Below are 27,545 nucleotides of genomic sequence, written 5' to 3' on the forward strand. Positions count from 1 at the left end.
AAATGACCTCTGGCTGATAGTCCACAAGAAAACAGAGTCCTCAATCTTGCACCACAAGGAACCGCATTCTTCCAGCAACCTAAGCCAGGAAGCAAACATTTCTTCAAAGCCCCACATAAGCCCAGCCAGACCCATACTTTGATTGCAGCCTTGCAGTACCCTGAACTTGGTACCCCAAGCTCAACTGGACTGCCAACATTCAGAACTCTGAGTTAAAAAATTAGCAGTGCTTCATGCTGGGAGATGTTCGATTGCTTTGTTACACGGCAACAGGAGAGTGATACAGAGCGTAACACTGAATCCAGCTTTGTCAAAAACTGACTTGGGCAACACCTAAAAATCTGATTTTGTTATAGAAGTGAAAATTAAAGGAGTAATAGAGGACTTAAAATTTTTTTAAAGTTTAAAAAAAAAGAAAGAAAGAATGATCGTAACTATGAGCAGTAACTTTTTAATTTGTTATTAAAAAATATGCTACCTTCTTTCTGCAGAATGATCCTGTCCACTGGCTAGAAAATAGTTTTACTGTTACTATAGTAAAGTGGAGAGTGGTTTTTATTATTTTTAGTGCAATATGTTTTAAAATTTTTTGTGTGTCTACTGTTCAAGGTAAAACATAGCTAAATGGTTAATGCTCAAGTTGAGGAAAATAAAACTAGCTTTCATAGGTTCTATTGTCTTCTGTTAGTGACATATAAAAAGTAAAGGATCACATTAGGGGGAAAATTGCTTAGACTGTGTGTTACATTTAGCTTTGATAAAAGAAATGAGATATTTTTTCTCAACTCTCTAAAAGGCAAACATTTTTCTTTGATTATTCTTCGAGGTTTTTATTTGCTACTCTAGACAATAAGATTTGAAAATGACTTTGACCTTCTTTGGGGGGAAATACAATATAATTTTATTATCATTACTTTATATTTTTCAATTGTTCTGTGAATTTTTGTGAATTCTATTGTCTATTATAAAAATATTCATTTATTTAGTTAGTTGCACAGTGTCTTAGTTGCATCATGTGGGATCTTTCGTTGGGGCACAAGGACTCTCTAGTTGTGGCTAGCAGACTCTGAAGCCCACAGGCTTAGTTGTTCCAGTTCTATTGGAATTCCAGTTACCTGACCACAAATCAAATCCATGTTTCTTGAACTGCAAGGTAGATTCTTAACCACTGGACTATCAGGGAAGTCTCTTTAAAAAAAAATGTAACACAAAATTTAATTTGAGTTTGAACTGTTAGAATTGACTAACCCTCTGTCACTGCCCATAAGTCTCTGATGTACACACACACACGCTATCCTCCAGCATCTGCCTGGACACTTATCAACACAGACCAGGGCTGGGGGAGGTGGCGAGTGCTGGGTGCCCATACCTGCACGGTGGTGATGCCTGGCTCCCGGCCCACCAGGGTCCTGCCATCCTGTATCTGAGCGATTCTCGGCTCTTCCACCTTCATGAAATCCATCACGAGGTCGGTGATGTCAAACTGCCAGTCAGGGCCCAGCATGTAGCTCAGCTGACCCGAGTCAGGGGACTCGGCCACGAACTGGGTGAGGACGCGCACGAGGGCGTGCTGGTACTGCAGCGAGCACCCTCTCCCCTTCTTCTCCTCATCCTCCTCGTCTTCACTGTCTCGGGTGGGCCTGGGACACACACACACAGCAGAGCCAACGTCATCCTGGTGAAGAAGGGTCTCCCCTACCTCCTTGTCGAGATTCCGCATGACTGTGATGTTTCATGTGAACTGGATTTTCTTTCTGCCAGAGGTGCTCACCAGCGGTCACCCACCATCTGCTGCTTCTTTCACTCCCGGACCCTGTGCGGTGGTCACTGAGTGTCACACGTGCTGCCACAGGCTCGGAACACAGAAACCCAGCATGGCCCCACCTCACCCGCCCAGGGCTGGGGGATCAGCGCCGCACAGGCCGAGCTGCTAACATAACTGAAACACGTCTGACACGCACATCCTGACTTCTCCTTCCTCAGTGCCCCGGCCCTTCTCCCTGTCCTGACACAAGTTCTGCTCCACTTGCCTGCCCATGACCTGCCCTGAGAAACCCTCTCTGGCTTTGCTACTCCACAAACTTCCCCTCGAGATGAACCTGTCTGGCGTCCCTTATGAGAGGACCTGGCTTGGTGGCTGCTGACTGGTGTGCGGGGCCCTCGGTGGATCTGAGACAGAGAGGGGCAGAGACTCATATGTCCTGAGTTAGAATATGTGCCGGGTCCTGCCTTACCTGCTCCTATAAAGTGAATAAATGCTATCTTTAGAGCTTTGACTACTGCAGGGTGTATCATTTCACTGAATTCTTGGAACAACCCTATTCAGTCACTCTACTGTCATTTCCAACTTGTAGATGAAGAAACAGGAAGAGAGAAGTTACGTAACTTGTCCAAGGTTGTACAGCTATACACGGGAAAGTGAAAGTGAAAGTCGCTCCGTTGTGTCTGACTCTTTGCAACCCCATGGGCTGGCTGTAGCCTGCCAGGCTCCTCTGTCCATGGAACTCTCCAGGCAAGAACACTGGAGTGGGTAGCCATTCCCTTCTCCAGGGGATCTTCCCAACCTAGGGATCAAGCCCAGGGCCTCCACATTACAGGCAGATTCTTTACCATCTGAGCCACCAGAGAAACCCAAAAGCAGAAAAGCCAGAGTGAAAACTCAGTGACCTTATACCAGAGTTCACAGCTTAGCCACTGCACTGTGCTCCACTAAGGATGGGTGACATTTTCAAGCAGGAAGCAGAGAATGGATAATGCAGGAAAGAACACTAGGGCAGGGGGAATAGAGCTCTTCCCTAAATGCCAGGCCTTGTGCTGTGCACTTCTTATGTGTTGCATCATTTTATTGAATCCTAGCAACTGTTCTCGGAGAAGGCAATGGCACCCCACTCCAGTACTCTTGCCTTGAAAATCCCATGGACAGAGGAGCCTGGTGGGCTGCAGTCCATGGGGTCGCTAAAAGTCAGGCACGACTGAGCGACTTCACTTTCACTTTTCACTTTCATGCATTGGAGAAGGAAATGGCAACCCACTCCAGTATTCTTGCCTGGAGGATCCCAGGGACGGGGGAGCCTGGTGGGCACCATCTATGGGGGGTCACACAGAGTTGGACATGACTGAAGTGACTTAGCAGCAGCAGCAGCAACTATTCTATGAGGTAGATAATATGACAGTAAACCCACTACATACGAATGAGTTCCATTCCAAGAGTGCATTCGTTTAAGTTCAATTCGTTTGTTAAGTCCAACTATGTTAGCCTAGGTACACGACTGAGACAATGGGCTTTAGGGTAGCTTACTGTAAGAGGTTTATAACACTTTTCATGCAAATAACTCATAAAAACAAACATAGAAAATAAAGAAAATATGTTTAATCTTATAGCATAGGACCTTGAAAAGTACAGTAGTGCAAAGTAACAGCTGGCACGCGTTAACAATATCAGCTACGTCACCACCACTTTTATGCTCACTTCCGGACATCCTGGGCTTCAAACAAAGACCCTGTAGTACTGTACTCTATACAGTACACAAAAGCACAGCCACTTGTAGATGTGCCCGTGTGACAACGCTGCCAGACACGTGAACTACTTTATGGGATTGGACTATCGAACATGCATTGGCATCTGTGACAGTTCACGACAGGAGGGTTCGTATATAGAGGGCTTACTATCTCCATTATAATTTCCTCCTGTCAGAGTAAGGACCCGAGTCAGACCCATCTTAACTCTGTTCCCGTTACTACCCACTGTAGATGCAGTTTTGCTGGAGCCTCAGTCCCCGAGGACGTTTTGCCTCAGAGCTGAGCCCCAGGAGCCTCAGATCCACAGCCCCCTCTGAGGGTCACCCCCTCACGCTTAGTTCCTCACCTTCGATTGGAGGCCACGGGGATCCTCCATCCTTTGATCTGGCTCAGCTCCGTGTCCGAGATCTCAACCTGCAGGGGGAGTCTGGGCACCCAGACCGTGACCTCTAACTGGGAGGTGAAGTGCTGGTGGGTGAAGTTCACGATCGTGTCCACTTTGCTCTTCATCTCCTTCCCATTCACAAAGACCGAGTCACAGCCGTTGGAGACCTTGGGGGAGGGGACAGAATCGCCAGATGCGTCAGCAGAAAAAGCGCATGTACAACCCGACAGTAAAAGTTCATGAACCGCAACAGCTCTGATCTGTGAGGCCCCGAGACAACCAGGAGAACGTGGCTTGAACAAAAGGTAATTTGTAGGCACTAATTGGTGGCAATGCTGATAAACAGACTCCAGGAAAACCATTCTGTATTACAGACTACTGACAAGTAAAACCATAAACATAATTTAACGGCGTTCCATAACCTTTGCTGCCTTTTCTGTGTGTTTTTTCCCTTCTCCTCACCTCTTTTATGTACTCAAACCACCACTAATCAAACCCCAGGTGCAGCATATTTCACTAGTGTGCGGTATCTGAAGATGTTTAAAAGGTATCCATATGTTACTAAAACAACACTTCATTTGAGCCGTAAAAGGGATTTTTTTTTTTTCTGAAAAAACCTAGAGAGCTTTGTATAGATTAAGACCCTTGTAGAAACACACTCATGAAATGCATCAGAAATGTGGATACAACTATTTTTGCCCCATTACATTTTGCATTAATTTTACGGGATGGAGATAAGGATGTGGCATTCTGCTATGGACTTTTGACTCAGCACATGGGGCAGGCACCCTTTTAACACGATGCATCGCAGGTTAGGTATCAGACAAGGTAAGGCCCCGCGGCACTTCACATCTTCCAGGGAAGCAAGGGAAATGTTGATGGCTTTCGCTCCTAGACCATCAGAAGAATGAATGTCTTTTACGTATCTGGGTGGGGAGGGGGAGGAGATCACTTTATGGGCAGAAGACACACAAGCAACAATCAGTTTAGCACAGAATCACACAACTGCCAGGGGCCCGCAACCTTCGTTTTACAGATGAAGAACCTGAGGCCAGCCACGTGATGCGCCACTGGCTCAAGGTCACACACCACTTTTAGGAATACTGGCCTGCTGGCAGTGGTCCCCAGCTCACCTGGAATGCCCCCAAGAGGCCTGTTTCCCAAGCCACAAATGAAGGCTCACTCATGACCTTCTCTTCCTCACCTGAATTGGTACCTGCGACCCAGCCTCCCTTCCTAGCCCCAGGGCACACATCCAGCTGCTTCCTCCACGTGACCAGGTGAACGGCCAGAGCAATGCCAGCAGTGTCAAGGTGCAAACTCTAAGAGCAAACCTCCACGTTGTTTGCGATGAATTATCACCACCTGTCCTCTCCCCCTAGAAAAAGGACATCAATGTGTATTTGCTTCCACAGGAAGGAGAAGATGAGCCTGGTTCACGGTGGAGTGGAATCAAAGACTGAGGAGAAAATAACTAAAATGATGCTTACATCCTTACATCAGAATCACAGACACAGGCCCCTGTCATTGCCACCTCACCATGTCACTGATATCTCTGGGAATCTTTACGCAGAATTAAGCAAGGCCAGTAATAGGAAGATGGGATGAAACCACAGTGACACTAACCTGACAACCATGGGTTACAAAGCAATAAACAGGGGTACTGATGGGTAACCACGCATCAGGCTGAGTTCATTCGGGGAACGCTTTCCACCCTGTCAGAGCTTAGCCCTCCAGGGTCCCCTGACCTCCAGGCTCCACTACTCTGAGCAGCAAAAATTCTGCCCCCAAATGGCAGTGGAAAGTGGCAGCTAATGTGTCTCTCCCCCTGAAATTCCAGTGGGAGTCGGAAAAGACATTTCCATCACTTTTCAAAGTGTAAAAGAATCCACTTTGCCTATCTCTCTCTGTCTGCTTTACCTCCTAAAGGAGAGAACAAAAATGATGAACCAAGCAAGTCAGCTGTCTTTTAAGGCATGTTTGTGGGACATAAATCTGTATTGTTGTGCCTAGGATTATAAAGCGAGCAACCAGAGTAAGATTTTCAATTAAAGCAGAAAAACGAGTGGAGAGCTGTGTTTTTATTTCAAAATCCTGTGAGGCCGACACAGTGCCGAGCCAACTGCCCTTCCCTGGGCAGCAGACCTGTTTTAGAGAAAATTCTGCCTTCCCTCTAGAGCACTGCAGCAGGAGACATGCGATAAGACCCCTAAACATCCCTGGACTCAGTGGCAATAGCAGACCGCTCTCAAGAGAACAGGGTTCCTCACTGACAAGAACGCCGCGATGGATGCGTTATGGTTCTGCCCTCACCTTCTCCCAGTTCAAGTGGGCCTCACCCATTGCCAGAACTTTCCTCAACCTCCCTCCCTCCAGTACAGACCTCAACTCTCCTGAATCTGCAGGATTATTATAACCTATGTGAGATGCATGTATGTGTGTGTGTTTCCTCTAGAAGGAATGGTTTAGTATTTGTTGATTCGGTGTTTGCAGGGACTTTATAGGACATAACTAGTGTAAATAACGAGAATCAATTACAGTAGGGATCTCTTACGGGTATAGGAACTCACTGCCTGTGAGGTTCCTCCTCTTCCCTGGAAGCATTAATCCCCACAATAATTGCGTGTGGCAGGCACCATGACCCTCTTTGCACCGAGACTGAACCCAGTGTCAAGAAAGGGAACATCACTTCCCAGGGCTTTGCCTATGTGTGTAACGATGCCAGCCAGCCCTCAGGGCTGCTGACACCTGCTTTTTCCTCTGCCTGCTCACGCCAGTTCCCTCTAGAGACTTCCCTTGCTACACAGGACAAAGTCCAAAATCTTGATTACAGCTTACAAGACCTAAGCACATGGTACTGCCAACTTCTGCAGGCTCCCTTTGCACTCCTCTCCCTGTCCCCTGCACAGGCTCTTCCCTCGTGGGTCATGGGTCTTCTCTCCCTGGACCTCTCCTGAACTTATTCCCAACTGAACACCTTGCCACCACCTTCCCATGACTGAATGACTGAGATCTGTTTGTCATTCATGTCTGAGGCAGATATAACTGTTGTCTTGGGCCACCCAGTCACACACCAGCACCCCTGCCCTATCACACACACACACATACATATCTTCTTTTCTGTCCAACCAGTCATAAGAACAGGGCTTCCTTGGTGGCTCAGTGGTCAAAACCCACCTGACAAAGCAGGAGACGCAACAGGAGATGTGGGTTCTATCCTTGGGTCAGGAAGATCTCCTGCAAAAGGAAATGGCAATCCACTACAGTGTTCTTGCCTGAAAAACCCCATGACAGAGGAGCCCATGGGGTCGCAGAGCTGAACATGACTGAGCGACTGAGTACCGCACTATGTTAGTTACTCTGGATTGCTCTGGGTTGTGTTTTATAATGTGCTTTTCAATATTTATCACTCTCTGAATGCTCCTGGCTATTTTTTACTTGTTTTTTATCTCTGTTCTCCACCTGAAAGTAACCTGCTTGAGGCCATGGACCCGTCTCTTCTCATACTTCTAGCACAGAGATGACATTTAGAAAGTGTTCAATAACTAGGTGTTCAACGTGACTATGTCACCAGCTTCCTCTGGGCCCCTTCATTCCTCTGCTCCATGAGTAGCCTGAATCTGGGTAGGAAGGGGGGCGAGGTGGTGCACACCAGGTTATCACATTAAGGATATCATGAGAGGAGGCAGACAAGGAGAAGAAACCTAGTCCAAACGCTCAGGAGGTTGAGGTAAAAAATCTGATAAATCTGGATTTCCAGTGATGAATTTGGCCTTTGGGCTAGGAACTGAAAGGGAGATCTCTGTGTCATGTCACATTGTAGAGGCATGTGTGTTGGGGAAGCAGACAGACGGACACTGCAAGGCAAAGATCAGAGTCAGGTTCCTACCGCTCATCGTAAGGATACCCCCAGGGCTCTCTGAGGCCCTGAAGCAACACCAAACGCTGTGTATTCTAATGTAAGAAGAGCTGAGGACGGGAATGTGCAGACTGAAAACAGCAGTTCATGCCATGTTAATCTGTGAGCATGGGCCAGACGGCTTGTCAATGTCATCACAGGAAGGCTGCCTCTAGAGGTTCATTGCTCTACTGTCAAATTACACTTCTGCAGTTACAGTACTTTAGAGTAAAAGGGGCAAACAGGGGTCTCCTAGTGTAAATAGTTTTCCTTTGGGTATCTTGTAAGATACACCATTGGCTTCGTTTTCTATTTGGAAAAGAAGCAAGAACTGAGTCTGTGTATCAGCACCCTCCCCCTGAGTCTGCCACACTGTTGATGTATCTGTGTCTACACCATAGAGGCTTTATAAGGCTTCCCTCCTGACCTCTCCCCACACCTGGAGAAATGAGTTAGAAAGAAAAAAAAGTCACACAGTCAAGAGTAATGGCTGCAGTCTACTTCCTCGACAACTTGGCAAGAGCAGTTTAAGAAGCGTAAATGGTGTTTGTTTAAGCTGAATAAAATAAAGGGTGCCTTCTGCAGTGCTGTTTATAATGAAAATAAAAATATTCTGTATGAAATGCCTAGTTCAATATATAACAGTGCACACAAATGAAACACCAGGAATCATAAAATAAATTTAAATAAAATTTAAAGAAAGGGAAATATAATCAGGAAATAATATTTAGTGAAAAATGATGGAGTTAAAATTATATGGACACACTCATTCTAATTTTATAAATATATGTTATGTGTGTGCATTACTGAAGAATAAAAAGATTTGAATAATGGGGGGAAAGCTATATAATAAAAAAATATATTTCACAAATCATAATAAATGCTGAATTCCATATGAAGATAACTTTAAACTATGCAGCTCGGGAGGATCTAAAGGATACCCCATTAGACAATCCTGACATGGAAATATTTACAGATGGCAGTTCTTTTGTTCGGGATGGCAAGTGTAAAGCAGGTTACGCCGTGGTGACTGCTGAACAGGTTTTGGAAGCAAAATCTCTCCCCCAGGGAACCAGTGCTCAGTTGGCGGAGCTCGTGGCTCTGACCCGAGCTCTAGAGTTAAGCAAAGGGCAGCGGATGGGCCTGATAACCTATGTGAGTCTACTTCTGCTGACTCCAAAAATCCTGAGTCTGCCGTTTGATCCTCAAGACAATGCCTTCCTGTCCTGGGCTCACTCCTACGCTGCATTCCACAATCAGTCTAGCTGCTGGGTCTGCGGAGCGCTCCCCTCTTCATCAGTGGAAGGCTTCCAGAGGTGGACATCTCCACTTCAAGGAAAAGACTTTCTCCAAGTCTGTGAATACCTTCGACAACAATCACATGCGATGCCTCTTCTTCATCTGATGACATCTACCAACCCTAAAATGGACTGGTGCAACACTTTGCACTTTAACTATGGACATAATGTGACTTTAAATTTTGATTCTGAATGTTGAGTTTTTGCTGTTGCTCCCTGCATCTGTAAGTGTATAACTAGGTTTGTTTCTAGCCGCATGAAAGCTTTTAAGTTACAAATGGTTGCTCAAACTCCTGCTCCTGCTGTAGCTTCCTCCAACTACTATTTGGGGCCCCTGGATCAGATATCCTCAATATGAGGATTAGGAGAATATGTTGCCTCACCAATTTAGGGACAACGCCCCTTGTCAGCTCGGAAGCAGTTATGGAACGAGAATGACACCCCTTTTCCCTAGGCAACATAATTCTTCTAAAAGAAAAGGGGGGAATGAGAAAGTCATTTCCTAGGCAGGTTGATAGGGAGTCTAGGAGTCCCCCAGGAGAGAGGGGTCTGGAATTCTCAAGGAGGAAGAAAGGACAAACCTTTTTTTCCTTCTCTACATTCCTTAGGATTATATAACAATAATGTATCCTGCCTGAGGACAGTCTCTGGATTAAGGACAGTCTCTGGATTAAACCTTCTGGCTAATTCTGTTATCTTAAAATGTAAATTATGGGAGTAGACCTGGTCTTTACAAGGATGTATCCTGCCTGAGGACAGTCTCTGGATTAAACCTTCTGGCTAATTCTGTTATCTTAAAATGTAAATTATGGGAGTAGGTCTGGTGAGGTCTTTACAACCTCCAGACATTCTTTGGATTCGTTGGAGAGTATATAACTTCATTGCTAACACTAGCAAGGGGGTACTCTTTCTGCCCCCTTCTGATGCCTAAGTCAGAAGCTTTCTCTATCTCCTTTATACTTTAATAAAACTTTATTACACACAAAAAAAAAAGAAAAGAAAAAAACATTTTTCAATTCAATTGTCATCAAATCAAACATTTTGTATTCATTACCAAGTTGAGCAAATGCATTATGTCTGAGGAGCAGAGGGTACTCAAAAAATATTTATTTGACCTTGAGGGTTTACATCTCCAAGAAATACAAAAAAAGAAAACCAATAGCTATCATGTATTGAATGCTTACTAGCATCATGCATTTTTTCTTTTTTAGAACTTTACATAGGACGATAGCCATTGATTCCTCTGAATACCCTGTTCATTAAGTGTTTTGTCCCTACATTATAGATGGGGAAAGTCAGGCCCAGGACAGGCACCTCCTGCAGGGATCACACCTGGTGACGGGGCAGAGGTCCTCTGAATGGGGGCAGCGGGCTCCTCACATTGTGTGTTAGCCTCGTCATACAGCCCACAGAAGGAGGGCCTGATTGGGAAAGACGAGACCTAAATACACACACTGGGACTTTTTTATGACCCTCACCGAGGTGTAATTTAAGTTCAATGCACAGTCCATTTGGAGGGTACAGCTGGATGAGTTGGGTGGTGCGTGCACCATGAAACCACTGCCACACCCAGACACAGAATACTTGCACCATCCCAAAGGATCCCTGGTGCCCCTTTTGGGCCCATCACTCCCTCCACGCTGGCCCCAAGCCGCCAGTGATGTGACATTAAGCAGGAGGTATGGATTAGTTCAGACTAGCTTGATAGTTAGTGCTCAAGTCCAGGGTGAGGGAGCTGGAAGCAGCAGCTCGGTGCCTCAGACTGAAAGCCAGTAACCTGGGTCCTCATCCAACTCTTCCCCTCATGACACTGAATAAGTCACTCTCCATCTCCAGGCTCAGATGCCCCATTGGTAAACTCGAGGGTACTTGAAGTTTCCAGCTCGCACACCCTCCCGTCCTATCAATGGAGGATGGAGACCCAGTGTAGTTTGACATAGCTTTTCTCTCTCATCTGTAAAATAAGGATAAATCATTCATTCGTTTGATAAATATGTGTTTAATGTCAATGAAGACCCAGGCACTGAGGATAGAGTGATAAAAACACAGTCCCTACTCTTGTGGAGCTGACCACCCAGTGGAGGAGACAGACAAACTTAACACACGTGGATATAAATGCAATACTAGAGAGCTCTTCAAGAAACTTGGAGATACCAAGGGAATATTTGGTGCAAATATGGGCACAATAAAGGACAGAAAAAGCAAGGACCTAACAGAAGTAGAAGAGATTAAGAAGAGGTGTCAAGAATAAACAGAAGAACTGTACAGTAAAAGTCTTAATGATCCAGATAACCACGATGGTGTGATCACTCACCTAGAGCCAGACATCCTGGAGAGTGAAGTCAAGTGGGCCTTAGGAAGCATTACTATGAGCAAAGCTAGTGGAGGTGATGGGATTCCAGCTGAGCTATTTCAAATCCTAAAAGATGAAGCTCTTAAAGTGCTGCACTCACTATGCCGGCAAATTTGGAAAACTCAGCAGTGGCCACAGGACTGGAAAAGGTCAGTTTACATTTCAATCCCCAAAAAAGGTAATGCCAAACAATGCTCAAACTATCATACAATTGCACTCTTTTCACATGCTAGCAAGATTATACTCAAAATCAGATAGCAAGATGGACTTAGAAGGAAAATCAAACAAGATAAGAAAACAGTGATGACAGGACTTCCTGGTGGTCCAAGGGCTAAGACTCATTGTTCGCAAGGCAGGGGGCCTGGGTTTGATCCCTGGACAGGGCACTAGATACAACATGCCGCAACTGAAGATTCTGCGTGCTGCAATGAAGATCGAAGATCCAATATCCGCAGCCAAGACCTGGCACAGCCAAATAAATAACTAAATAAACATAAATGTTACAAAAAGAAAAACAGTGACGACAGCCCAGTTAGAATTTCCTGTTCTGTTCCATCCCATCCCGTTCTAGTTCACTGCACTTTGCCCTGTGCCATTTCATTCCAGTCCATTCTATTCCTTCACTTTTCATAAAATGCTAGTGAGATCCCATAAACATTGGCCCTTAATCTGAAAAAAGTCCTGCACTTGGGTATTGTGGGAAAGTGATCCTCTACCCATTTTACAGATGAGGAGACTAAACCTCAGTTAGGTCATCTAGCCAGTAATGGAGGGCCAGGGTCCCAAGCAACATGTTCTGACCTGACGCTGTCCTTTTCTTTTGGTCAAACAGTTCCTATAGTAACCACTGATGCCCTCTCTATATTCAGTTCATTCTTAGCTTTCATTTAAAGCATTACTTATAAAATCGAGAATAAGGAGCCTGGCTTATCCTCTGCTTGATAAAAATCAAAAACGAAATCATGTCAGCCACATTCCAGTTTCAGTTCAGAGATGTAGTCAGCTAAAAAGAGCACTTCTCCCACCCTTACCAAACTGCAAATTAAAACCTTTTCTGGGCACTTCCCTGGCCGTTGGTGGTTAAAACTATGCCTTCCAATGCAGGTGGTACAGGTTCCATCTCTGGTCAGGGAGCTAAGACTCTACATGCCTCTGGGCCAAAAAACTAGAACATAAAACAGAAACAGTTTTGCAACAAATTCAATAAAGACTTTAAAAATGGTCCACATCGAAAAAAAAAAAAAAGTATAAAAAATAAAAACTTTTCTCAAACACATCAGAGAACTGCTGAGGCAGGGCTACAAACTAACCTGGAATCTAGAGAAAGACACATGCCCACAGGGAGAAAGAGAAATGAAGTGTTTGCTTCCCCAGGGCAGACTCTGCTAGAAGCCATGTAAGCTAGAAAAAAGAATCCAAGTGACAAATTGTACTGACTTAAGAAAGGCCCGGTAGGGGCTCCTGTGAGAGGGTTGAGCTTTTATAGCCTGTAAATACACGGGAGCTTGTACCCACTGGCTTGCTCGGGGAATTCCATCAGCTACTTAGGGAAGAGCCAGCAGTGGCCCCGGGGCATCTCTTGTGTAGTTGGCTCAGGAGGGGAACAGCAGCCACTGAGGAAACTTTACACACTCCCATATCCTCTGTTTCCTCTACAAGGCAAAAGTCTCAGTCTTCAGGCCAAAGTGTAATAAAAACTGCCATTCTGAGCCCTTAGGGGATTCTGTTATATCTAAAGTAATCAGTTTGAGTTAAATTTAAGCTGTTTTATTAAAAAGAGGCCTGCATCATGACTCTTGCAAAGAGCTATGTGCTTGTGACGACTAAGTTACCTCATTAAAGTTTATCCAATAAGATTTATACAATAAGATGCTCTAGAACAGGGAATTCCCACACAGTCCAATGGTTGGAACATCACGCTCTCATTGCTGGGGGCCCAGGTCCAGTCCCTGGTTGGGGAACGTCATGCTTGTGCTTGGTTGAGTCCAACTCTTTGTGACCCCGTGGATTGTAGCCCACCGGGCTCCTCTGTCCATGGAAATTTCCAGGAAAGAACACTGGAGTGGGTTGCCATTTCCTTCTCCAATGCATGAAAGTGAAAAGTGAAAGTGAAGTCGCTCAGTTGTGTCCAACCCTCAGCAACCCCATGGACTGCAGCCCACCGGGCTCCTCCATCCATGGGATTTCCTAGGCAAGAGTACTGGAGTGGGGTGCCACTGCCTTCTCCATTTCATTCACTAGGCACAGAATTTAAGATTTTTAATATAAAGAATATGCACAGTAACATGTATGCATATGAGATACACACACACGTGTGTGTGTATATATATATACACACATATAATTGCACAGATGGGCAGTATATGCATATTTAACTCTGTGCCCAGAACCCTTGAGCAATTTATAGTGTGTTGGTTCTCTCTGTGTACTATTATCACCTACACTTTTTGTAAATGTATCTTCCAGTTCTTATAACATTTTATTAGCCAAGGGCTTCTCAGGGGTCATAATTCAGTCTCTAATGTCTTCCTGAAGGCCAGAGGTCAATGACACCATCACCACTGATTTGCTTAGCCACCAGAAGAAGGCATCACACATCTCTGGAAGATGTGGAGACCCTTACCATTGTGCTCGTGTGCCCCACAGGTTATGCCAATATATACTGATGAATACATGACCAGGCAGAGTAACAAAGGTAATCAGATTAGAAGATGCACAATTTCTACCCATATATGTGTATATGGATACATGTGAAGGTAAGCACATGATGTTATTTGGGGCCAAATGCATATAACTGTGGGGCTTCCCCAGTGGCTCAGACGGTAAAGAATCTGCCTGTGATGCAGGAGACCCTGGTTCAGTCCCTGGGTCGGGAAGATCCGCTGGAGAAAGGAATGGCAACCCACTCCAGTATTCTTGCCTGGAGAATTTCAACATGAAATTGAATTCTCAGGAGTTCATATTATAAAAAAATGAAAGGGTGCTAAGGCGCTTCAGTCATGTCTGACTCTTTGCGACACTATGGACTATATAGCCTGCCAGGCTCCCTTGTAAATGCGATGCTCCAGGCAAGAATACTGGAATGGATTTCCATTTCCTTTTCCAAGGGATCTTCCTGACCCAAAAATCGAACCCACATCTCTTATGTCTCCTGCATTGGCAGACGCCTTCTTTACCACTAGAGCCTAAAAAATGAATATGCAAAGTCAAATTATTCTCACGAAGATTTCCAGGAGACAAGTCCATGGATCCTGACTCAAGCAACCTTCTGTATGTCCACATATGTACATTCATAGACTATGAGTTAATATATGAATGCTTACTTCTCTGCCTCTGAGACCATAAGGCAAGTCTTTTGAGGACAAGCATGCTGTCTTACTTAATTCTCTGCAGCCCAGGCTCACGGCACAGGGCCCAGTACCTTGTAGATGTACAGGAACTGTGCAGAATAAATGAGAGATGAAGTGCTCTGCTCAGATCTGCTCATATCATACAACAGTAACAGGCAGGTCTTGTGAGCCTCTCCCCATCCATCCATCATGTCCAGCACCACACTGAAAGCCTCCACTCTAAGGAGACTCCCTCATTCACTGTCAAGTTCTGATCATGAGGCTTTGCTGTCAGACTCATTTATTCTTGTTAATCCTCTTTTCATGCAGATCAATCTCATTTTCCTAGTCAGATCACGGCTGGGACGTGTCAGTTCTTCATCCTTCCAAAGCAATGTGCCCAGCGCCCAGCCCAGAACTGACTGATTATCCGGTCCTCCCAGCAAGGGCAGATCTCGGAGCCAGTGTGAGCAGAATGGAGACCATTTCACTTCTTTCCCTTCCCAGCTCATCCGAAACACACTCCTCCTTACAGAATCTTAAAGTCTTGGTGCTACAGAGACCTCAGAGAATGCAACTCTGCAGCCTGGGGAGGATGAGGATCCATCTCAAAGGCACAGAGAGCTCGCAGCAAGTCTGAGGTTAAAACTCAGTGATGATACACACTGAGGTCCAAGCAGGGCTCTGAGGACACAAAGCAAACCCAAGAGTCCTTGCCCTTGAGAAGGCACGAGTGGAGAAGGGAGATGCCTGTGCAAAACACTGTCAACAGCAGTGACTGTTAGGACAGTAAGATTTGTTTACAAGATGCTCAGACATCGCTGGTTGCCTCAGGTTCACCAACCTTCAGGTCACCTTCATCCGAGATGCCTGGGACACCCCTCCACTGCAGACCCATTGATGCCCTGTCAACTACAAATTGGTACTTGCCAACAGCATGTGCCATCCACCTCTGTGTGTGCTTGCTAAGTTGCTTCAGTCGTGTCCGACTCTCTGCGACCCCATGGACTGTAGCCCGCCAGGCTCCTCTGTCCACGGGATTCTCCAGGCAAGAATACTGGAGCGGGTTGCCATGCCCCCCTCCAGGGGATCTTCCTGATCCTGGGATCAAACCCGAGTCTCTTGTGTCTCCTGCATTGGCAGGCAGGTTCTTTCACCACCAGCGTCACCTGGGAAGCCCCCCATCCACCTCTACAAGTATTAAATCGTGCTGTTGCCAATATTCAACACCCCTGAAAGGAGTTCAGGGTGGAGAGCAGAAATGAGGCACTCTGTATTTTGGGGAAAAACTGGCAGGACAGGTCTGATAGTTAGATGTTTTTCAGGAGCCAATTTTATGAGCCCAATTCTTGTACCTCCTCATATCTAGAAAAGCACTAGAATCTTTCATGGTGATGACTGTTCCTCATGACTAGGTACAACCTTCTAAAAAAAATGTGTGTTTGATTGCATGTGTACCCCCTTCACCAAAATCACACTGGTGATTTTGACCTCCCCTTGCACCCCGCCTCTTTGGAGCAGTTTCTCAGAGCTGTCTGAGGTGCTGTCTCCTGGGCTACAGTCCTCATTTTGCCCCAAATAAAACTTAACTTGGGACTTTTTACTTCATGCATTTTTTTAAAGCTGACACTCGCTTCCATCCAACTTCATCTTCCCCTTTGTCAGTCAAGCATCACCACTCAATGACTGCATTCTGCTAGTCAGCCCGCTTCCATGAAGAAATAACAACATTCTGGCTCTTTTCCACTAGGAGAAAAAAATCCCCATCTGAAGCATATTCAACAAGGTTTGATTCTACCTCAACAGACAAGTGCTTCCAAAATTGTGCCCCTTGTCAAAACCACACCAACAAATTAGGCCCAAGATTACGGTTTGTTGAAAATTCAGCATACGCTTCTCTGGGGAATGTTTTCATTTTAGCTTTGTAGCCCTCGACATTGGGAGATTTTTCACAGCACCACCAACATTTGTGAGTTTAGGAAAAGATCCAAGCACTTCCTATGCATCAAACGGTGGCCCGGGAGGGATGAAGAGCTGTTTATCTGGTAAGAGCCCAGCATATGGTGCTGCTCAGCCTCCTGAACCAGCTCGGACAGCAGACACTGAACCTGGTGGAGAGAAGCACTCTGAATGAGGTTCCGCTGGCACACAGGCTGGAGTCACAAGCTTAGGTGTCCAGGGTTTGCACAGCAATTAGTCATATAAAAGAAAGGCATTTTGGCAGGATAAGCATATTCTCAGGGGAATGAGAAATCTGCAGGGTTTGTGTTTTCCAAGCTGATTTTGAAAGTACTTCTGAAAATTTCCCTGAGAAACTTTTGTATCAAAGCATGCTGTGAATTGGGGACTCAAGGTATAAAAAGTAGTTGAGAGGGTTTTTGTTTTGTTTTGTTTTGTTTAAAGTCTCTGAGACTCCAGGGGAAGGGAAAAAGAAAATGCCAACAATGACCTCATCACCAATTCCTCCAAAATCTGAATGTGGAGAAGACGGAGGATGAAAGGCCCAGCCTAAGATCTGGCAAAGACAGGGTTGGCTCAGCGCTGCCAAGGAAAGGCTGGGTATCCAGACTTCTCAGAGGAGATTTTCTGAGAGGGACCGGCGACTCAGAGCCTAGCCAGGCTGAGCCAGTCACAGAGGGAGGGGTGAAGCGCAGCAATGCCTCGGTAGCACAGGAGTCCCTGGAATTCATCCCCTTGATCAACTTGGAGTCCTTGCCAGTGTGACATGGGCTGATTAAAATCCTGGATATAAAAATTTCCAGACTGGTAAGAAAACACAGAAGTAGCCCCATGGCGAAATTACAGCTGTTCTTAAATGACTCTGCCTCACGAAAACCTCTACCTGTGTGAGCAATAAATTACAATAATTGCATCTAATACATTGGTCTAATACATCTCACTTAATACAACTTATTTATCTAAGATATTTGTAATAGAATTCAGTTTACCCATATAATTCATCCCCCCCTTTTTTTTTCAGCACGACTAGCCTGGGATGATGGAGCTTCTGTGGAGGCTGATGGGGGTTGAGGCAACAATCCAATCCCTCTGGGCCCAGGGAGGTGACATAAATGAAGAAAGGAGGTCTTCTCTGAAAGGCAGAAAACTCAGGGATTATGAAAAACTCGAGAGAGCACCCCAAGCCCTGTTCAAAGGGGTTAGCCTCCCGCTCCCCCGAGCCCTCCGCTGCCTCGCGAGAACGTCAGGGTTGTGTGCAGAGACCTTCTGACTTTGCAAGAGAAATGGAAAATCCAGGGTTCAGTGAAATTTACTCACGTTTGAATGTTGACATCTAAGAATACATTTTAAAAGTACTTTGCTCTGTGTGGGGGCTTGTCTTAGGGACTGTATTTGCCTCAAAGCCTATCATTTTATGGGATTCCCAGGTAGCTCAGTGCTAAAGAATCCACCTGTCAATGCTGGAGACTCAGGTTCGGTCTCTGGGTTGGGAAGATCCCCTGGAGAAGGAAATGGCAACCCACTCCAGTATTCTTGCCTGCGAGAATCCCACGGACAGAGGAGCCTGGTGGGCTCCATGGGGTCACAGTCAGACACTGACTGAGCACCGAGCACTATCACCTTATGACCTTTGGTCTAAGGACATCCTGAGATGATAGCGAGACAGGAGACAGGTAAGCCCTCGGCTGGATACTTACAACTGGCCTCCTGTTCACACCTCCTGGGGTGAGGAAAAGAGGGGCTCCAGGTTGGACACTCACTACCAGTCCCCTGTTTACATTTCTTGAGGTAAGAGACAGATGGGCTCCGGGTTACCTATTTGTGGCTGGACTCTTGTCTACATTTCAAGATCTGTACTTCTATACAAGAAACGACAACAGGAATAGGGTGGATAATCAGACACTGGATGCAAAAAAGAGGAGCCAGACCCTATTAGGAGATCAAGAGGTAATACATTTTCCATGCTTGGGGCAAGGGAGATGCTACACACGTGAAAAAGTCTTCCCAGGGTCAAAAAGGCAGGGGATGCCAGACCATACTAAGTCTTGCTATTTTCCTCCTATATGCCTTTGCAATGAAATCCATCTTGACTAAGAGGTGTGTGAGCACACCCAGGGGAGGGTCCTGAGACAAACCAGCCAGAGAGTCAAAGAAGATGGGGCTTTCCAGATGGCACTAGTGAAAGAACCCACCTGCCAAAGCAGGAGACATGAGAGACACAGGTTTGATCCCTGGGTCAGGAAGATCCCCTGGAGGAGGGCATGGCAACCCACTCCAGTATTCTTGCCTGGAGAATCCCATGGACAGAAGAGCCTGGTGGGCTACAGTCTATGGGGTCACAAAGAGTTGGACACATCTGAAGCGACGACTCAGCAAGAAGAAGATTCCTCCTCTTAGAAAGGATTTTAACTTCCCAAAGGCTCAACTCAAGCAACTCTCATGCTGAGTTTACCCATGGATATTTCCACATGTACTCTGCTTTTCTAATACATAATATACTTTCCTCTATGCCTTCTGTCTTCTTGTCTGATTCTCCTTTCAGGGTAGACTAGGATTGCGACTTAGATTCCAGTCCCTGGCCCCTGTCATTTAGCAGTTAGGATTCCTGGTTTCCACCCAGACGACCAGGGTTCAATTCCCAGTCAGGGAGCTAAGGTCTTGTTTCCAGCTGCTACTTACTGCTATGTCTCCCCGAAATCAATAGGATGTAGTGCAATGGCACAGAAATACTGTGTTTTGCTTCTTTTTCCTCCAATATATCAGATTTTACGGTCCATATCATGGCCTCATTAGCATCATGCTCCTCAATTCTTATGAAAACATTTGCTAGTTCCCCCACAGGCTTTATCAGAAATAGGAAATAGGTTTGTCTCACTTGCCAATTCAAATCACTCCACAGTGGCTGCTCAAGGGATCTCTGCTTAAGAAGAAGTCGGGGCTGTAGAAGGAAGGAGTGCTGGGATGGATTAGTGATGTCTGGAGTGGCGCATGCTAGGGAGTGGGGTCCTACTACATGTTTTATTTATTCTATATTATTTGCATCCTATTTGTGAAACCAAAATCCTTTGGCCCAACGTCCTTGACCAAAGTCCCTTCTGTCTCAACCTGGGCCAGAATGCAAGCACTGGTATCAAAGTGGAAAATCCTTCAAGATTCTCGCCACTATCCCGTCACTCAAGAAGGCTGTCAGAAGCACATGGAGGGACTTCCCTGGTGACCCAGTAGTTAAGACGTCGCCTTCTAAACCAGAGGATGCGGGTTTGATCCCTGGCCCACAGCTAAGACCTGATGTAGCCGAATAAAATCAAAATTAAAAAGTTCTTTTTAAAAAAAGCCATATGGAAATCCACCATCCATATGAGCGGGCTTCAGACACACAGCCAGTCTCAGCACACGGCTGCGGACTACTCTTCCTACAACTGTGCACGTAGGAAAAGAAGTCATCAGAGTGTAACCCGAATAGTTATCAAGTGTCAGACACAAAGGATGTTAGGAAGTCATGATACATTCACCTCTCTGAACACATCCCTTGAGGAGTGACATGGCCGAAATCCTTGATGATGGAAACTGCTTTCGCGTCCGGAGCATTAAAAGATAACTACATTAGGGCAATCACTTTGGGCTGGGGCCTTTCATTTTAAAAAGAGCCCGTTAAACTGAGCTTTAGAAGTGGTCAAAAATATCTGAAACATTTGAAGAGGGGCCCTTTAAGAAGGTTAAGGCAACTCTGCAGGGAGAAATAGGAGTCAAAAGCAGAGCTTTGAAATCTGAGATTGTCTCTTAACATTTCAAGTTAAACCTGAAATGTTTCCTTGGCAAATTAATCCAAGAGCAGTGTAGAAGGAATACACTGAGTATAAGAATATAAATGATCGTTTCCTGCTGGAAGCCCAATGCTCTTGAAAATGGATTAGAAGAGATAAGAGTCCATTTGTTTAATAGGCGGCTACATAATCCAGTGGTTTCCCAAGTGGTGCAGTGGTAAAGAATCCGCCTGCCAATGCAGGAGGTGCAAGAGATGTGGGTTCAATCCCTCAGTCGGGAAGATCTCAAGCAGGAAATGGCAAACCGCTCCGGAATTCTTGCCTGGGAAATCCCATGGACAGCGGAGCCTGGCAGGCTACAGGCCATGGGGGTCACAGAGAGTTAGACATGACTGAGCAACTGAGCAGGTGTGCACACACACGTAATCCAGACCATCCAGTCCCAGGAAAACCCCATTCCATTGTTTCTGGCTAAGACAGAATTTGTATTTCCACCAACTGCTAACGAACGGCAGAGTTACTTTCTCAAAATACATATCGGACTAGGGATAAGTACCAACCAAGCAGGAATAAACTGCTCATGCAAGACCCCTGCATATTCAGGGGACTCTCCGAAGTTTTTTCTCATTCGTGCCCATCAAGTCTGTGCTGTACTAGTCGTTTTTGGCTGAGGAAGTCAGTTCTAGCTCTTTCTGGTTGGATTTTCTCTTTAAATAAACATTTATGTATTTATTTGGCTGTACCAAGTCTTAATTGCTGCATGTGGGATCTTCCATCTTTATTGCGGCATGTGGCATATGGGATCTAGTTCCCTGACCAGGGATCGAACCTGGGCCCCCTGCATTGGGAGCACAAAATCTTAGCCACTGGATCATCAGGAAAGTCCATGGATTTCTTTTTATGTTCACCAGTTTCCGACATGAGGAAATTTCCCTGTATACATTTGAAATGTAGAAAAAGAGGCTACAGTTTAATCTTTGGAAAATAATCTTAACCTCACGATATGCATAAAATAAGTCAATGTGCAGATAATCTCAAAGTAGAGGGGAGAACCCTGCCCCTGAAATAAGCACCCTAACCACTCCAATGGGGCTAAGTTCCCTGTGAAATTGGGAAGTTGTCTGTAAAGCCGAAGCTGAGAGCCCAGACTCAGAGTCAAGCTGCCCAAAGTCAAACCCCAGCCCTGGCGCTTACCAACTGGGTGACCCTCATTTCTGCAACAAGAATTAAATGCCCCATGCATCATTTTTCTTAGATGGGTAACTTCTAAAGTTTATTTAAATGGGTGAGGAGGGACATCTAGGGCTGTGGAGTGGGAGGTACAAACTATTGCGTATAAGACAGGCTCCAGACCTCCCTGGTGGTCCAGTGGCTAAGACTCCGCACTCCCAGTGCAGGGGCATGGATTCAACCCCTGGTTAGGGAACTAGATTCCACGTGCCACAACTAAGAGTTTGCAATGCTGCTGCTAAAAGATCCAGTGTACTGCAATGAAGATGGAAGCTCCCTTGTGCCCCAACTAAGACCTGGCACAGTTAAGTAAATAAATAAATTTTTTAAAAAAGATAGGCACAAGGCTGTATTGTACCACACAGAGAATATAGCCAATGTTTTGTAAATGGAAAGTAACTTTTTAAAATTGTATAAATTTAAAAAAATTTTTAAATAAATTGCATTAAATGATTTGAGTTTCTCCAGGAAACTCAATGAATTTGAATATAAAGCTGATACATTCTGCCCACCATCAAAACTCCTGGTAGGAGCTGAAATTGTAAACCAAGCTCCAAAACATCAAGGATAAATGTGCCAGGAGACAGAGGCACTATAGCCATAGTTGATCCTACTTGATACTGATGATACAGTCACAGACCCAAGACCCCAGTGAACCCCCAGGACCTTGCCCTGAGCAGGGCCTGATGGAGAGGAGATGTGAGAGGTGGCCAGCAGAGGAGAAGGAAGAGTGCGGGTGTGTTTACTGAGGGAGGGAAGCCAGTAGGCTCGCAGACCTACCCTGGCTCATTCCAGGGTTTCTCCACATGACGCCAAAACAATTCCAGAATGTTAGTTCTTCATTAGAGATGCTAAAGACAGAAAGGAACAAAAGATCTAATTAATATTGAAATCAGAGTGATGCTGATGGAACAAAAGGTTGGGGATGCAGCAATAGCTATCCTCTGGCCAACAGGAAATATATGACACATCTCCCATCAGAATGGAACAATAAAAGTCCAAATTACCAGCATAAAGAAGGACAAAATTAGGCAATAACATCCAAGCTGCCTGACGACTTATTCTTAGCTGCCTGGCTCCTGGTGATGGGTGAAGGGAAGGAAATTCATGCCCAGAAATAGAAGAACAGTGTTTTCTGGAGGAACGTTTGCCAAGCATCGCTGAAAGAGAGAGAAATGGGCTTAAACTACTCTAGGATTTCTCTCCATCTCCTGATAAAATTAGGATCCATCTGAGGGTTTCTCTGGAAGCTTGTAGGAGCCCACGGCAGACAAGGACCCTTTCAAGGTAAGTCAGTGCAAAGACTGTTCTGAACCCACTTCATCAACATTGTGGGGTCCCCACAAGGTCCTCAATCTCACTCTCACCTGTGACGGGGCCCCATCTTTCATTAGTGAACCTGCTCCTACAGCACAGGACACACAGAGGTGAAAACGACAGACCCCGGGCATTTGCACATCTCTTTCCACTGGATGATGTGCCAACATTGAAAAGTCAAAAATCTTGCATAAAAATTTAGATTTTCAGAAACATCTGTCTTTAAATGAGAAGAAGTAGGAAGGGACTGTTTATCTACTTTTCTGCACCATAAATTTGGACACGAAATGGACTAATATTTATGCACAACCTAGACACTTAAACTTCTCCAGCCTCAGTTTTCTGGGCTGTAAAATGGGATAATACTGGGACCTACTCTGTGGGGCTGCTAGGTACATTGCAGGCTGTAATGTGTTTAAAATCAGGGGAACAGAGTCTGGCCTAGTGTCACCATGGGCTGTGGTGGGTGTCACTGCTCCTTCTAACAGACCCTTCAGGGCAGGAAGAGAAGTAAGACATGGACCTGCCTTCAAGGGGCAAACCTGCCACCTGCACAAGGACGCACAGCGCACTGAGTCCCTAATACACACGTCTACATGGGGGACAGAAGCACAAAGGTGAGGACCGCAGCGGTGGCGGGCGGGGGGGCGTGGATTGGAGATGCAGAACAGCAGGAAGAAGGTGGAAGCACAGAGCAGGTGCACCTGACCCAAATCCAGAAGACAACCGAGCTTTCTCCAGGTACAGGCAGTGGCGGAGGGTTGCTGGGCCCAGGAGGCAGCATGAGCACGGGAAAAGATGCACAAAACCACACAGAGGAAGGCAGAAATGAGAGAAGGGGAGAGATTAAGTCTATATGTTTCTCTGGATACACCTTCACCTGAAGTCACCACGGCTCCTTTGGTTGCACGTCAGTGTATTAATATCTCTCCCTTTGGCTTAAGATGGTTGGATTTGCATTTGTACTGTTGTTGTTGTTTAGTAGCTCAGTCACGCCCAACCCTTTGCAAACCCATGGATTGTAGCCCTCCAGGCTCCTCTGTCCATGGGATTCTCCAGGCAAGAATAACTGGAGAGGGTTGCCATTTACCCCTCCAGGGGATCTTCCCGACCCAGGGATTGAACCCGAGTCTTCTGGGTCTTCTGCATTGGGAAGCCCTGAATTTCTGTTACTTGCAACCAAAACAAAGCAAAGCTCACCAACGCAGAATTTCATCCCTGGCCTGCAGATCCCACTACCTACCACACCTGTCCAATCCTCTCCACCTAAATCGTTATGTCTCTGGCTCAGTGGCATCAATGCACACCACGTCTCTAAGGAACATGTTCAGGACATGCCCACCTTGCCACCTCATGTCTCTGTGAATCCAACCACTTAAGAAAACCAGGTCACACAGCATTTTGCAGGGGCTACATGATAACCTAAGAAATGCAGCTGCTCTCTCAAAGCTTCCTGCATTCTCCAAAGGTGACATTGGGCTCTGTTTAGTGACCCCACACCAGCAGCAGAAAACTGTATGTTTTCTTTTCGACAGCACATCCGCTGCCTACCCTTGCCCTTTGCAAACCAAGTTTGGAAATAAAGACCTTCCCTGGGGCAGAGAAGGCTTTAAAATGTTAATTCCCTTTTATGAGGCCTTTAGCATCTCATTATTGCAAGTCCAGCTGATATCAGAAGGCTGGAAACTTAATTATTGCAGCCAAAAGTTGGAGGGTACTCTCTTCAAGATCAGCGTGAGTTTACATTGATTTCTCTCCAAGCGTGAATGAGTTCATCGCCTGCTGGTGACGTATGCCAGACTTCTGTGGTTCTGGAGACCACAGCTCGCTGACAAACAATACAGCTACTGACACATGAAAACAGGAGGCCATCACTTAGTCAGGAAGATAGACGTTCAAAGATTAAATCATAATTACAACGTGGAAATTGCATTTTTCTTCCTTCCTCTGAAGACTTTTAAAGAAACTTAGCAAAGAACAGAAAATGTGTTGTTTCTGAAAGCATGTTGCTGCTGCTCAGTTGCTCAGTCATATCCGACTCTTTGCAACCCCATGGACTGTAACCTGCCAGGCTCCTCTGTCCATGGGATTTCCCAGGCAAGAATACTGGAATGGGTTGCCATTTCCTCCTCCAGAAGACCTTCCCGACCCAGGGATTGAACCTGTGTATCTTGCATCTCCTACATTGGCAGGTGGATTCTTTACCAATGCACCATCTGGGAAGTCTTTCTGGCAGCATAAAGACCCCCAGAGCTGTCTGGATCTTAATTTTCAGAATATGTCACTTTACATGGGGGTTGGAATTGTGACCCCAAAATGATACATCCATGTTCTAGCCCCCGGCACCATGAATGTGACCTTATTTGGAAACAGGGTCTTTTAAACATACTTATTTACTATTTATTGTATTTGATGTGCCAGGTCTTAGCTGAGGCACCTGGGAGCTTTGATATTCATTGCAGCATACCAGACCTAGTTCCCCAACTGGGAAGCGAGTCTGGGGCCCCTTGTATTGGGAGCTTGGAGTATTAGCCACTGAACCACCAGGAAAGTTCCTGGAAACAGGGTTTTGGCAGACATAATTAACCTAAGGATCTTGAGATGAGATCATTCTAAATTACGATGGCCCTAAATCCAATGACAAGTGCCCTTACAGGAGAATAAGGTCACACGGAGACCCAAGGGCAAGACATGTGAAGACAGAGGCAGAGACTGCAAGGATACAGGTACAAGCCCAGGAACACTTGGAGCCACCAGAGGCTGGACGAGGCCAGGAAGGACTCTGCCCCAGAGCTTCTGGAGGAAGGGAGGAGCTGACCACACTTTGATTTCAGACTTCCGGCCTCCAGAACTGTAAGACAACAAATTTATGTTGTTCAAGCCACTGAGTTTGTGGGAACCTATTATGGGAGCTACAGAAAACTAGTACATGTGCCAAAGAGACTGCAGATGTAACTGAGAAAAGAACCTTGGGATGAAAGGAGTATCTGGGTCCACCGTCTCCAACCTTTTTGCCGCCAGGGTCCGACTTCGTGGGAGACAATTTTTCCATGGACCAGGAGTGGATGGGGTGGTTTCGGATGATTCAGGTGTATTACATTTATTGTGCACTGTATTTCTAATCTAATGTTGCTGCTGATCTGATAGGAGGTACCGGTTCTGGGACCCAGAGGCGGGAAGCCCTGAGCTGGGTTATCCAGGTGAGCCTAAAGGTCCTTATTAGAGACAGGCAGGAGGGTCAGAGTCAGAGAAACAGAGGTGATGTTGGAACCAGTGGTCAGAGAGAGAGAGATTTGAAGATGCTACAGTGTTGACTTGGAAGAGGGGGCCATAGTCGGGAAATGCAGGCAGCCTCCAGAAGCTGGAAAAGGCAAACAGATTTTCTGCTAGAGCTTTCAGAAGCAAGGCAGCCCTGCCAAGCAACCCATTTTAGGGTCCTGACCTCCCATCCTATCAGATAATAAATTTGTTTTGTTTAAAGCTACTAAGTTCATGTTGATTTGTTACAGCACCAAGAGGAAATGGATACATAGGTCTTCCAGGTTATTAGGATGGAAATAAGTCTTTCAAATTCAGAAAAAGTCAATTATCAACTGACTTCATGATGGGAAAGCCATAGGAATGATACTTCGAATGATATTTTGCTACTAGCTCATAAAGGTGCTCCCCACGGAGTTAGCATCTGAACTGACATCACCTGTCTGAAAGCTTACCAACCCCCCAAACTCACTCACTCTGCATTATTTTTATTTATGTTGAGCCCAAGTAGTTCCCTTTTGACTTCCACTCTTGGAACCTAAAAAGCACAAATCTCCTCCGTATTCCAGAGGATGGTCCTCAAAAGACTTCAAAAGAGCTGTCACGTCCTCCTCTTCACCTCTCCCGGGGCCTTTTCTTCTCATCACAGGGCTCAACACTCATGCTCCTTCAATCATTTCTCCTGCGGTTTCATCTCAAGGATTCTCAGCCCCTCAGACACTGTTTGACAGAACACAATCCAATTTCCAGCTTTCCTCTTATGCCTAGAAAGACATGGACTTCTCTATCAGAGTGACAAATGACATCTATCATCCGTGACTTATAGAGACCAGGGGACAAGAAGTAGCTCCCTTTCCTCTGAAACCTATTATCAGAAAACCAACAGTACAAGTGTGGTGAGAAATCACAGACATCCGTCCACCTCCAGCAGGGAGACGAGAGGAAGGGGTGGAGACTGTGGTGATTTGGATGCAAGGACTTACACACAGGGGTGTCCATTGGTCACTTCCAGGTCAAGGGTCACAGGGAGTAGTATGGGCCCAGGGCTATCTGACCTTGTGAATTTCATAAGAAATTGGAAATCCAGATGTCTATACAATTAGCCAATTTTTACAGGGTGGCAGAAAATTAAATAAGCACACGCACACCCCTGAATCAGATACAGCCTCCAGTCTGCCCACCTGGGACCTCTGTTCTGGGGTCACACACCCATTAATGCCAACAAAAATTATATC

At 45.7% G+C, this 27,545-nt stretch overlaps 1 protein-coding gene across 4 annotated transcripts in view; it reads right to left on the reverse strand.

The window, feature by feature from the left end:
- The window catches only part of TMEM132B (transmembrane protein 132B), a 470,837-nt gene that overhangs the window by 8,503 nt on the left and 434,789 nt on the right, over positions 1–27,545 (reverse strand). For all 4 annotated transcript variants that reach the window (XM_061384533.1, XM_061384535.1, XM_061384534.1 and 1 more), the window contains 2 exons: positions 3,866–4,071; positions 1,370–1,640 (listed from right to left, as the gene is read on the reverse strand). In XM_061384533.1, coding sequence (XP_061240517.1) covers positions 1,370–1,640; positions 3,866–4,071 — 477 coding nt within the window. The remainder of the gene's footprint in view (positions 1–1,369; positions 1,641–3,865; positions 4,072–27,545) is intronic.

This window comes from Bos javanicus, chromosome 17 (assembly GCF_032452875.1).
Source record: "Bos javanicus breed banteng chromosome 17, ARS-OSU_banteng_1.0, whole genome shotgun sequence".
Classification (NCBI taxonomy): domain Eukaryota; kingdom Metazoa; phylum Chordata; class Mammalia; order Artiodactyla; family Bovidae; genus Bos; species Bos javanicus.